Consider the following 12,225-nt stretch of genomic DNA (forward strand, 5'->3'; position numbering starts at 1 on the left):
TGAACACAAACACATCTCCCTACTCATCAAGGAGGGGAAAACCCTTCTCACTGTGCCATGCTAGCTTACTTTTGAATGCTCCCACACATAAATAATGTAGCATACCATCTGACAATTATAACAGTCATGTGATGTCCTATGTGACATTTCATCACGAAATGCACGTGGAATCAGAACATGGCTATTGACCCTCAGAAACAGAGGTTTCTATCTTCTTCAGAGGCATCTGAAGAAGTGTGCATGCACACGAAAGCTCATACCAAGAACAAACTTAGTTGGTCTCTAAGGTGCTACTGGAAGGAATTTTTTTTATTTTATTTTGTTTTGACTATGGCAGACCAACACAGCTACCTACCTTAAGAGGTTTCTATGTTATTCTAAATATTCTGTGGTTCTTGGTTAGGTTAGCATTTGGTTTCTTCTTTCTCAGATCATGTTTCCATTTGGAAGGGACCCTGAGGATCATCTAATCCAACCCCCAGCAATGCAGGAATATGCAGCTGGTCCTTACAGGGATTGAACCTTCCACCTTGGTGTTATCAGCACCATGCTCTAACCAACTAAGCTATCCAGCTGATTTAGTACTTAGCCACAGCTGAGCACACTGAATGGATCCCAATGCACCTTCCCTCCATGGTACCTGCAATTAAAGACATGGGGACCCTCTACCATTTGGTTGCCATAGTAGCAGAAAAACAAAAACCCCACCCACAGACATTCCACTCTTCTGCCCAACTACCATAAGCTACCATGTTTCTAGTTATAGGGTAGTATCCAGTTAACTTACTCAGAGTACACCCATTACAATTACCAGTAATGGACCTAACCTTGTCACATTCATTAATTTCAGAGGATCCACTATGAGTGAAAGTTAGTTGAATAACACCCATAGTATTAATTATCCAGAAACTTTATTACTAATTATTTGTATATCGCTAAATTGCCAAAGTGGCTTCTAAGTCATTTGTAAGAATAAAACCAACTGCAAAACACTAATAATTAAACTACACAGTAAAACAATTCCATCAGTACATTAAAATAAACGTATGCAATTAGAATGTGTAATAAGGCCATTAAAATAGCAGAAAACAATTCAAACAGGTTTAGGTCAGGAGATTGGGGGAATGGTTGTCTAAGTAGGTGTGTCTTCAAAAGTAATTAGACATTTCCTTACCTCTTTTTTAAAAAAAACTATTTGAAATTGTTTAGCTTTATAGAAAAAGTCTATGTTTTTATTTCATGATAAATGCTAAACTTTACTCATGTCTGGGGTGGGGGGAAACCTGTGGTCCTCCAGACTTTTCTCGGTCTCAGCCAGCTTGATTGATGGTCAAGGAAGATGGGAACTGTGTTCCAGCAGCATCTGAAGGGTCACAGCTTCCCGATTCCTAACTTACATGATATCTGCTATGGATGGCTGTGAATATTGTGCTTTAATTTCAAACTGAGCATTTGAACTTTGCAAGGGGTGCAGGCGTTTCTGCTTATGTTGTTGCCTGTTGAATGCTCCTTGTTTCCTAAAGGGATGAACATAAAGAACACTTAAGAGTATCATTCTTACTTTGTCCTAATAGTTTGACACTTTGTCATCTTTTAGGCTTCAAGTGGCAATTACTACTTCATTCCGTACATTGTAACGCCATGTGCAGATTATTTTTGCTGTGAAAGTGATGCCCAGCGGAGAGCTTCTGAGTACATGCAGCCCAACTGGGACACCATCCTGGGGCCTCTGTGCGCTCCATTGATGGACAGGTTTATCAGCCTTCTCAAGGACATTCATGTCACATCATGGTAATTTTTACACACTTTCCTCTTTTAGCTATAGTAGCTTCCAGTGTTGTTCTTCTTGTTGTTGGTTTTGTTTTTGTTTTTTAAAGAAGCTCCAAGTTCTCTAGCACCCATATATCTCCCCTGCCTGATACATTGGGTGGAATCTTGAGCTAAACTGTATCTCTCGCATATAGCTAGGCATAGTAACTTGTGGTTATTTTCCAATATACCAACAGTACTGTACATAGAAGCAGAGCTGTCAGGCCAGCCCTTGGGAGAAGAAGGGAGTAAAAATAAATCTAGTATAGATTTCAAAGCCCCTGGTTGAAATAAGATGCTTTTAGACTAGTATCCTTCAAAGTGTCTGATGTTTGTAAGTCCCACAGGACTGTAACTAAAGTCAGTGTGGTGTAGTGGTTAAGAGCGGTAGACTCGTAATCTGGGGAACCGGGTTCGTGTCTCCACTCCTCCACATGCAGCTGCTGGGTGACCTTGGGCTAGTCACACTTCTTTGAAGTCTCTCAGCCCCACTCACCTCACAGAGTGTTTGTTGTGGGGGAGGAAGGGAAAGGAGAATGTTAGCCGCTTTGAGACTCCTTCGGGTAGTGAAAAGCGGGATATCAAATACAAACTCTTCTTCTTCTTCTTCTTCTTCTTCTTCTTCTTCTTCTTCTTCTTCTTCTTCTTCTTACCATAGCAGCTAATCTTTAACATATCTTAGCAGTCATCAGCAGGAGTCATTTTGTTTTTGAGTAGTAAATGTTATTTACAAAACTCATTGCTACTGGTAGTAACAGTAACAATGTACTGATGGGTAAAAGCTAGCTTGCTAATTGGAGCGACATCGGAAGACCAGATGAAAGAGAAAGGGAATTACAAGTTACATTTCTTGGTAGATGAACTACCGTAAGTTGTGATTGTCTCTATAATGGTGGAGTTCAAGGGTGAGGAACTGGTTCCAGCTAAGGGGGCCAGATTCAGAACCCATGCTGACTACTTTGACAGGTAGGTACAGCTGTCCACCTGTCAGTCACATCAGCATTACATTAGGTGTTTCAACTTCAAAAGAAAGAATCAGAGTCCTCTTGTAAGCGTGCTCTTGATTCTTCCATTGCAGGCACAAGTATATTAAATTATGCTGCTATATTACAATAGGCCACTACATTAAATCAAGTTAAATTCACTTAACGCTGTGCGTGCATCAGACCTCATTTGTTGTTCTGTTAGGCTACTTCACATATGATTAAGGTTTGTTTGATTTTATATCAATTTCATATTCTATATTTAGTGATCAGTGCTTGGGTTCTGAAAAGTTTACTTTTTCATTTGAAACGGATCCACTCCTTAAGTAGCAAATGATATCAGTTATGTAATTCCTCCCCAAATAATCTATTATTATTTATTAAGTTTGTCACCGACTGTTTACCATCAGGTCCCAGGACTGGTTACAACAATTTAAAATTCAATATTAAAAACAGTTGGAACAAAATTCAAGAATCTGCAAGACCTTACAAACATCTTTAGGATCCTAGTTAAATGGTTACATCCCATTTTATTCAGTGTGGTTTAGACATACCTAACTTCCTTCTAATTTCACATTCTAGAGCCAAACTGATTAAGGTAGTAATAATGCTTTCCCTACTATGCTTAATTCTCTAGTACATATTACAAGGAAACTCTGTTAAATGACATTAGAAAAGCTAGAGAGAAGTATCAAGGAGAAGAACTGGCAAAGGAACTGACCAGGATTAAACTTCGTATGGATAATACTGAAGTCCTCACTTCTGACATTGTAATCAACTTACTTCTGTCATATCGAGATATCCAGGTATGTTACTTCTACCATAAATACATACCGGTAGTACATGCCCCCAATGTTATTTTATCAAGGTTTTACCCATTTTTTTGTTTTTTAATATTTAAAGGTGATCTTAAGTTCAGAATCATTGGGTTCTACAGGATCTGGATTCATGACGACTGTGTCGTTTTTGCCAATTTCCCTTAAAAATAGCACGAAAAAGCTCAACAACTTTGGCCCCAACAACATGTGTGTCCTGATTTTCACTGTTTGAAATACTGCAACCCTAGATATCAGTGTTTTATTTACATTAATTTGCTACAAATGTTTCTGCCCTTTTCTGTAATGTTTGTCATCAAGATATGGAAGTTGAGGAAACGAGCCACATAACTTCTTGTTATCTGACCCTGCAATCTGAGTTTAATGTGTTCATTTTACTTAGTACCCTTCAGGTTATAATTCCCCACTAGGAGATTATGAGTAAGGCTGCTTTAGAAATGTTTTCCATTACAGTGCATGCTTGTCTTCAGCTAGAAATGCAATAATGCTTAAAGAGCAATGTCAGCCATTTAGTGGAATGGTGTAAGTGGCTTGTTTACACAGGCAAGGATGCGTTCCATTCAGGATTGTGTTAGTTCATAAATTCTGGCTCCTGTAGAGTGTGTGTGTTCCTTATAGGCAGAGAATATATTTCTAGCAGATCTTGTCCTAGGTTGAAGGGAGTATCACGGAGATAGGCTACACATTTTTTTAAGTAGTTGTTGCTCATGGTCAGAATAAGTAAAAACTGTTTGATGGATGAATTTTGGTTAGTAATGCTTTCCTCTGTTACCTCTTTAAACTGCTGTTAGGACTATGATGCCATGGTGAAGCTGGTGGAAACACTGGAAATGCTCCCTACTTGTGATCTGGCTGATCAGCACAATATCAAATTTCATTATGCATTTGCACTGAATCGGTAAGATTAACTCCTGTGTGCATACATTTACAGAGAGAGGTAACTATTCCATTAGTGCAAAGGCATCTTCAACTTAAAACTGTACTTGCAACCACAGACTTGGATATCTGTTTACATGAAGGTGACCCAAACATTCCCAGTATATTTCCACACCCAATCCATTCTACTTAAACAGATGCCTTTCCAGCCACTGCTTATGTATCTTTTCCCCTTCCCCCCCCCCGAAAATATTTTAAATCCTCCTACAGACTCTGTTGGACTAGATTCTGCTTAAAGGTAAAGGGACCCCTGACCATTAGGTCCAGTCGTGGACGACTCTGGGATTGCAGTGCTCATCTCGCTTTATTGGCTGAGGGAGCCGGTGTACAGCTTCTGGGTCATGTGGCCAGCATGACTAAGCTGCTTCTGTGCAGCGCACAGAAACGCTGTTTACCTTCCCACTGGAGCGGTACCTATTTATCTACTTGCACTTTGACGTGCTTTCGAACTGCTAGGTGGGCAGGAGCAGGGACTGAGCAACGGGAGCTCACCCCATCGCGGGGATTCGAACTGCCAACCTTCTGATCGGCAAGCCCTAGGCTCTGTGGTTTAACCCACAGCGCCACCCATGTCCCAGATTCTGCTTAGTAGGCTGATAATTGAAGTATATGTAGCTTCTTATTTAAAAGTGTAAGTTTAATCCATGGTGCTCTTTGAGCCATCTCTGCCACTAGAGGCCGAAGTGACTTAAGTGGCCAGGAGTGCCCTTTACAAGCTTTAGCTGCTAAGAATACTTTGGCTGCTTCTAGACTGGAAGAATATTGCCATCATGTTAGCTGCTGGGCTAAGTTCAAGGTGCTAGTGCTGGGCTACAAAATCTTATACAACTCGGGAGCAGGCACCAAAAAGATCATACAAACTTAAAAGTTGGAAGGGACCCAAGGGTCATCTAGTCCAACCCCCTGCAATGCAGGAATACCAGATAAAGCATCCATGACAGATGGCCATCCAATCTCTGCTTTAAAACCTCCAAGGAAGGAGAGTCCACCACCTCTCGTGGGAATCTGTTCTACTGCCAGACATCTCTTACTATCAGATTGTCTTGTCCATCATATTCAAAGTGATCACTGTGCTCTGCAGGAGAGGGGCTCCAGCTGATAATCAGCTCATTAGGAAGTTTGTTCCATACAGTGTAAGAACTGGGTTTTTAGTACATGCTACCCCCACATACTCTTGCAATTTTCTCCTAGTATACAGTATATCAGACAGGTACCCTTGTTTCTGCCTTTTTGGGTACTTATTGAATATGATCTTCTTTCAACAAACCTTTTAAGCAAGATTCTCATTCCAGTCTTTATCGGGATTAGCTTAGAAAGTGTATTTATGTATGTTTTATTGTTGATAATTTTTATTGTTAAATTGCTTTTGGGATTCATTGACATAAAAAAAATACAGTAAACAAACCTGTAAAAAATCAAGAATTACTCTGAATTTTTTGATTTCCTTTTTGTAAGTACTCAATACATGTTAGGTTATATTATCACAGTACAGCTTTGGTTTAAGCCCAACCCAAGTTATTTATAATAGGCAAACTACCTAAGATTGTTTATGCCACAATATGAAAATACAGTGTGTGCTTATTTTAAACGCCAGTTACTTTGTGAATGGTTTCATCATACTTATTATAGGCTCAGCTGTCCTGCATTTTCATTACTGAGCAATATAGCACAGAGGTCATGTTTATAAATGATAACTTGGATAGTAAACTGTTGGTGACAGGTGCTTCAAGGCTGAAGTCATAGCCTAAATATTGTCAGTAGATGAACATGATGAAGGATGGCCAGAGTCACTGATAGGACTGACAACAGGCGCCCTTTAAGCCAACAGCTCAAAGGTCCTTTCAGCCACAAGGCTTTTCCAATAACAAAAGGTGTTGAGTAGTAAGAGAGAAGAAACAACTTTTGGTGCGCCATAATAGATCAAGTGGGATGCGGGTGGCGCTGTGGTCTAAACCACAGAGCCTAGGGCTTGCCAATCAGAAGTTTGGCAGTTCAAATCCCCGCAACGTTGTGAGCTCCTGTTGTTCGGTCCCAGCTCCTGCCCACCTAGCAGTTCAAAAGCATGTCAAGTGCAAGTAGATAAATAGGTACTGCTCCGGCAGGAAGGTAAACGGCGTTTCCGTGTACTGCTCTGGTTCACCAGAAGCGGCTTAGTCATGCTGGCCACATGACCCAGAAGCTGTCTGCGGACAAACGCTGGCTCTCTCGGCCTATAGAGCGAGAAAAGCGCGCAACCCCAGAGTCGTCCACGACTGGACCTAATGGTCAGTGGTACCTTTACCTTTACCTAGTAGATCAAGATTTTTAAAAAAATCCCATAAGAGCAGCCAAACAGCTTCCTATAAAGGAAGCCAAACAAGGTTCCTGTGATCATGTTGTTCCGGAGGAACTTCCCAGAGCTTCTGACCAATATGCACATGCGAAATGTATGGTATAGGCTGGTTTCTAAAGACTACTTTGGGCATGCTCAGTGACTTGTATGCAATTTTTTATAATATTTTAAACTCTTCTGTCAACATGAGTTCAGGAAGAACTCAATCACCTTTTGAGAGTAGATAAATAGCTATCTTCTTTTTAAATTTCAGCTGGTATATACCTTCCTTCTCCTGGTAGCACAGGCTTTGAGTTTTATTTTTGTATCATTCATAATAAACAAGGAATAGGTACAGTTACTGCTTTTGTGCACCCATTTCATAGCCTTCCAAATAAAGTAGAGGCAGCGTTCCGAAAACTGGGTAGTTAGTTCATTACGTTCAGATAATGGTCATGTAATTCGGGCTTTTAGGTTCACGCAAAAGCTGGAACCTCTTTAAAGAGTTGCAATATTTTGTATGAGAGAAGCACACAAGTAACAGATCACAGAGTAGCGAGGGAGTTGCAGCTCCCCATGCAAAATCAGTCTCACAGCTTTCACCTTTTGTTGTTTCTCACCTGCAACTCTTAACAGCTGCAGCTAGTTGACTCGTGTCCAGCCCAGAGGCTAGATAAGACAGCTGCTGCAGTGGATAAGTGGCTGACACTGGATAAGTGCCTTTTAATTTTCCCTTTGGTGTCTTCCCTTAAGGGTCACCAGACTAACCACTTCCCTCTTTAATGTTGTATTGTTGAATTTATTGTCCAGTAGGAGAAAGTGAGTGATGTATTACAATATTGGGTGGTAACTGGAATTGTGTTTTTGCTGCTGAGAGTGGGATTCTGTGTTCCAACTTTTTGTGTTTTATAATTTTGCTTAATTACGATAAGCATGAGAGACTGAAATGGCAGAGAGCAAGGCCCTGCCTGGGTGGGAGAGAGGGAGGACGTGGTTATGCAGCTGTGTGTTTGGCACTGTGTTGCCTTAGGTGGTGGTGTGTACTGGTGAGGTTACTCTGGCATGGAGCATGAGTGCAGCTTCTATTTCAGTTATTTTGTTCTGCTGCCAATGCTGTTGTTTTGCATAGTTCTGTTCATTTTTTGGTATTTGATTTCCCCCCGTTTATATTTTTTTAATGTTTAAGAGAATATTTTATTTCTCCGGTTAATCAAGTTGCTTTAAATGTGTAATCATTGATATTGACAGCATATGACAACAAAGTACATCGCTGTAGGGAAAAGTATTTGTGTGTTTGGGCAGTTCTGTATCCAGTATTAAAGCTATCATAACAAGAATTGCCTTGTCGGTTGAAAATTGCATCATGTCTGAATTTATCATTGGAAGGAATTATTCTGCTTACTTAAGCATAGCTAGCTTTGTGCTGCAATGTTTGCTTTTGAATATTTTCAAATAAAACATAGCATAGGTAATTTGTAAATAGTGTGGTTGCATTTCGTGTACTTATATTGTATGATAAATGTTTACAGCTAGTAATGTTTTCCAGCCAGAACTGATGTTTTTTCCCCATTTTGGGTAGATAATTGAAAGTGCCATCTGCTGTTGCCGATTCAATGCATAGTGGTCCTGGTCCTAGCCTCTAGAGCAGGAGAAAACAAGCTTGCTCCATCTTCCATATGACAACCCTTCAGATATTTGAATATGGCTCGCATATCTCCTCCCAGTCTCCTCTTTTACAGACTAAACATACCTAGCTCCCTCAACAGGGAATCTTAGTTTCCAGACCCTTGATTATCTTTGTTTCCCTCCCACGTTTCAGCATGTGAATATCTTTCTTAAACTGTGGTGCCCAGAGCCCAGAACCAAACACAGTACTCCAGGTGTGGTCTCACCAAGGCAGACTAGAGAGAGATTATTACTTCCCTTGATTGGGACACTATTCTTCTATTGATGCAGCCGTTTTTGCTGCTGCATCACACTGTTGACTTGTGTTAAGCTTGTGGTCCACCAAGACTCCTAGCTCCTTTTCACATGTACTATTAGCAAGCCATGTGTCCTCAATCTTATATTTGTGCAGCTGGTTCTTCCCGTCTAAGTGTACAACCTGACATTTGTCCCTATTAAGAATCGTTCTGTTAGTTTGAATATAGCTGCTACTCATCTGACTTCTGGCAATTCGGGATGGCAGAGGACATGATTTTCGAAGACTTATCAGTGTATAGAGGAAAAGAGCAGAGACAGAATGTACACTGTAGTTGCATATGTTTTGCGTAAAATCTATCCAGATTGTCACATCTAGAGCTCTGGAAAGCTCCAGTAGAAATTGTATACACAGTTTCATACTAAGGTTGCCTAGTGAAATTATTGTGTGTATTTAGTGTAGGAGTCAGCCATCTTTTTTCACCTGAGGGCACATCTGGTTTTTGTTTCTACCTACTCTGGTCACTTCACTTCACTTCTCTTCTCTTCTCTTCTCTCTTCCTTGATCTGCTTTTCCTCAACCCCTAGGACAGAAAGAATATGTGCACACACTTAATCTTTATGAAGGATTTTGATAAAAGTCAAATCCAGGAGAATTAATATGAGCACATAGAGCTGGAAGAGGAAGTGGGAAAGAGCATCACTCTTCCAGCTTCCTTTTCCATCTTTATATGCTTTATGAGAGAGAGAGAGAGAGATAACTACTCTCATGACAAAGGAGGCAGTGCAGGGAGGGTGAGAGTTCAGAGGCTTTGTGGGCACCAGGCGAAGACCATTGTGCTCATGGGCACCACATTGGCAAATCCCAGTTTAGTGCATATTGACAGAATTATAAATTGTGTTAGATTACAAATAATATGGGTTCTTTGCACAAGCTTATTCATGTGATTTTCTGTCTGAATTTCAGAAGAAACAACACAGGTGACCGGGGGAAGGCACTGCAAGTGATGCTGCAGGTCTTGCAGACATGTGATCGCCCAGCACCTGACATGTTCTGCTTGTGTGGGAGAATCTACAAGGACATTTTCCTTGATTCAGACTGTAAAGACACCAGCAGCCGGGACAAAGCCATTGAATGGTAAGAGGAGTAGCAATGTGTTTACCGTATCTGTGTCATTATGAAATGGAAAGCAAAGTACTTCACATGGAGTACCAAGTTCCTTACCAGCCAGCCTCCTGTTGGATGGGAGTTAAGAATAGGACCTTTCATTATCTAGATATTATCTTCAAACTATGCAATTCTTACCATTTTAGTATTCTGTTACATCTTATTACAGTCTTCCAAAAGTAGGGTTGCAATGAGGAGGAAGCTACTGTTTTGAAATTTCAGACTATGCTCAGAGCATATTTAGAGGGAAGATAAGAATACCTCTAAATTCTTGTTGATGCATTTGTGGTTGGAGAGAAGATACTTCGTATGTATTATAAACATTAATCTCATAAAGAAAGTTTTTTGAAAGAGATTCTTTTTTGAACAGGAAAGAGAGAATCTATTATTTATTGGTCGATAGGAATCAAGATACTGAGTGAGATCCAATGGAGCACTTGTGGGTATTCACTCGTGCAGCAGGGCTTCACGTCCTCTCCTCTACCATGTGCTCTCAAAGTCTGATCTGGAGTGGGGAAGAAGAGAAACAGGAAGTCCCATTGCATAAGTGGGTTCTGTTGTGCAAGCAGGTGGATATTATTGGATGCTGCCCATTACATATAAGGTTTCTGTGTTTGCTCTAGATGCCCAATGGATTTTTCACACAAAATGAGATCCAGTATGCTGTTTGTATTTTTCAATTTGATTTTCTGTGTTTTTTTGTGATGACTTAAGTTTAAGCAAATAAATTTAACTTTCCTGTCTGACTTTAAAGCTGTTTAGACTACTGGTCATCATGACTTTTGATGGCAGTGAATTCCATAAATTGACCATCTGTTACATGAAAAAAGAACATCCTTTTATCTCGAAACAAAATAGGAAATTCTTTCCAGTAGCACCTTAGAGACCAACTGAGTTTGTTCTTGGTATGAGCTTTCGTGTGCATGCACACTTCTTCAGATAAGTGTGCATGCACACGAAAGCTCATACCAAGAACAAACTCAGTTGGTCTCTAAGGTGCTACTGGAAAGAATTTCCTATTTTGTTTCGACTATGGCAGACCAACACGGCTACCCACCTGTAACTATCCTTTTATCTGTCGTCCTGAATCTGCTGCTAATCAGGTTCACAGCTAACCCAGAGTTCTCATGTTGTGGGAGAGGGAAGAAAATTAAATCCCAATTAAATCATGAGCTCCTGTCTTTCTAGATAAGATTAATTGGAACAACAACAATAAATCCATTCACATTTCCATAGTTTGCAACAATGGCTGGCATGCCTTCTTTATTGTGATCTGAGAAACTTCAAATGTTTTTCCTTGGAAGTATCTTCTCCAGTTTGTTAAATCTTGTCTCTGCAGGTACCGTAAAGGGTTTGAGCTCCAGTCAACTCTGTATTCTGGGATTAACCTTGCAGTCTTGCTGATTGTTGCAGGGCAGCAGTTTGAAACCTCCATGGAACTAAGGAAAATAGGTGAACAACACAAAAACAAAAACTTGTTGCAGCAGTAGCAGGGTTATTAATTATTGTCAGATACATAAAGGGTTGGATCCAAAGGTTCCATTGAATGAAGGAAATTTCCAGTTGTGGAGCTGAACCTTTGGATCCATTGTTCTGAATTGAAGTTGCAGTGAATTCTGTATTTAAGAATAGTAGTTTTAGCCCACTGTGAAGCATGTCACAAATGTTTTGCCATCAGTTGTAAGCACCTGTTTCTAGAATGAACTTCTGCAAGGGCAGTGGTCCATGACTACTAGTATCTTTGACCATATGAAGAATGCAATTTCTTTCCCACCAATGACATTTAGGCCATATTCACTCCATACATTTCAAGCATTATCATACCACCTTTAAACAGCCATTGGTTCTCCCAAAGAATTCTGGGAGCTGTAGTCTGTTAAGCATGCTGAGAATTGTTAGGAGATGCCCATTCCCTTTCCAGAGTTACAATTCACAGAATGGTTTAACAGTCCCTCTTCAGATGGAACTCTGGAAACTGTAGCTATGAGAGGGGAATAGGGGGTCTCCTAACAACTCTCGGCACCCTTAACAAACTAGCGTTTCCAGAATTCTTTGGAGGAAGCCATGGCTGTTTAAAGTATATCATAGTGTTTTAAATGTATGGCATGAATGTGTCCCTTATTGTGGATAAGAGACTGATGTCTTTGTGTGGTTTTTCTCTCCCTAATACTCTTAGAGGTTATACTTCCCATGATTACCAACACACATTATCATCTTTACAGTCTTTGAGTTTCATTGTGTTCCCTTGTAACATACTATTTT

General features: G+C 40.2%; 1 protein-coding gene across 6 annotated transcripts in view; it reads left to right on the forward strand.

Annotated features, from left to right (window-relative positions):
- Positions 1-12,225, forward strand: part of MAP3K15 (mitogen-activated protein kinase kinase kinase 15) — a 69,371-nt gene that overhangs the window by 31,212 nt on the left and 25,934 nt on the right. For 5 of the 6 annotated variants that reach the window (XM_033147298.1, XM_033147299.1, XM_033147300.1 and 2 more), the window contains 5 exons: positions 1,598-1,791; positions 3,430-3,598; positions 4,420-4,526; positions 9,763-9,933; positions 11,303-11,415. In XM_033147298.1, coding sequence (XP_033003189.1) covers positions 1,598-1,791; positions 3,430-3,598; positions 4,420-4,526; positions 9,763-9,933; positions 11,303-11,415 — 754 coding nt within the window. Of the gene's footprint in view, positions 1-1,597; positions 1,792-3,429; positions 3,599-4,419; positions 4,527-9,762; positions 9,934-11,302; positions 11,416-12,225 lie in introns of those variants that run through there. The other variant, XM_033147303.1, reaches the window with a different exon arrangement.

This window comes from Lacerta agilis, chromosome 4 (assembly GCF_009819535.1).
Source record: "Lacerta agilis isolate rLacAgi1 chromosome 4, rLacAgi1.pri, whole genome shotgun sequence".
Lineage (NCBI taxonomy): Eukaryota > Metazoa > Chordata > Lepidosauria > Squamata > Lacertidae > Lacerta > Lacerta agilis.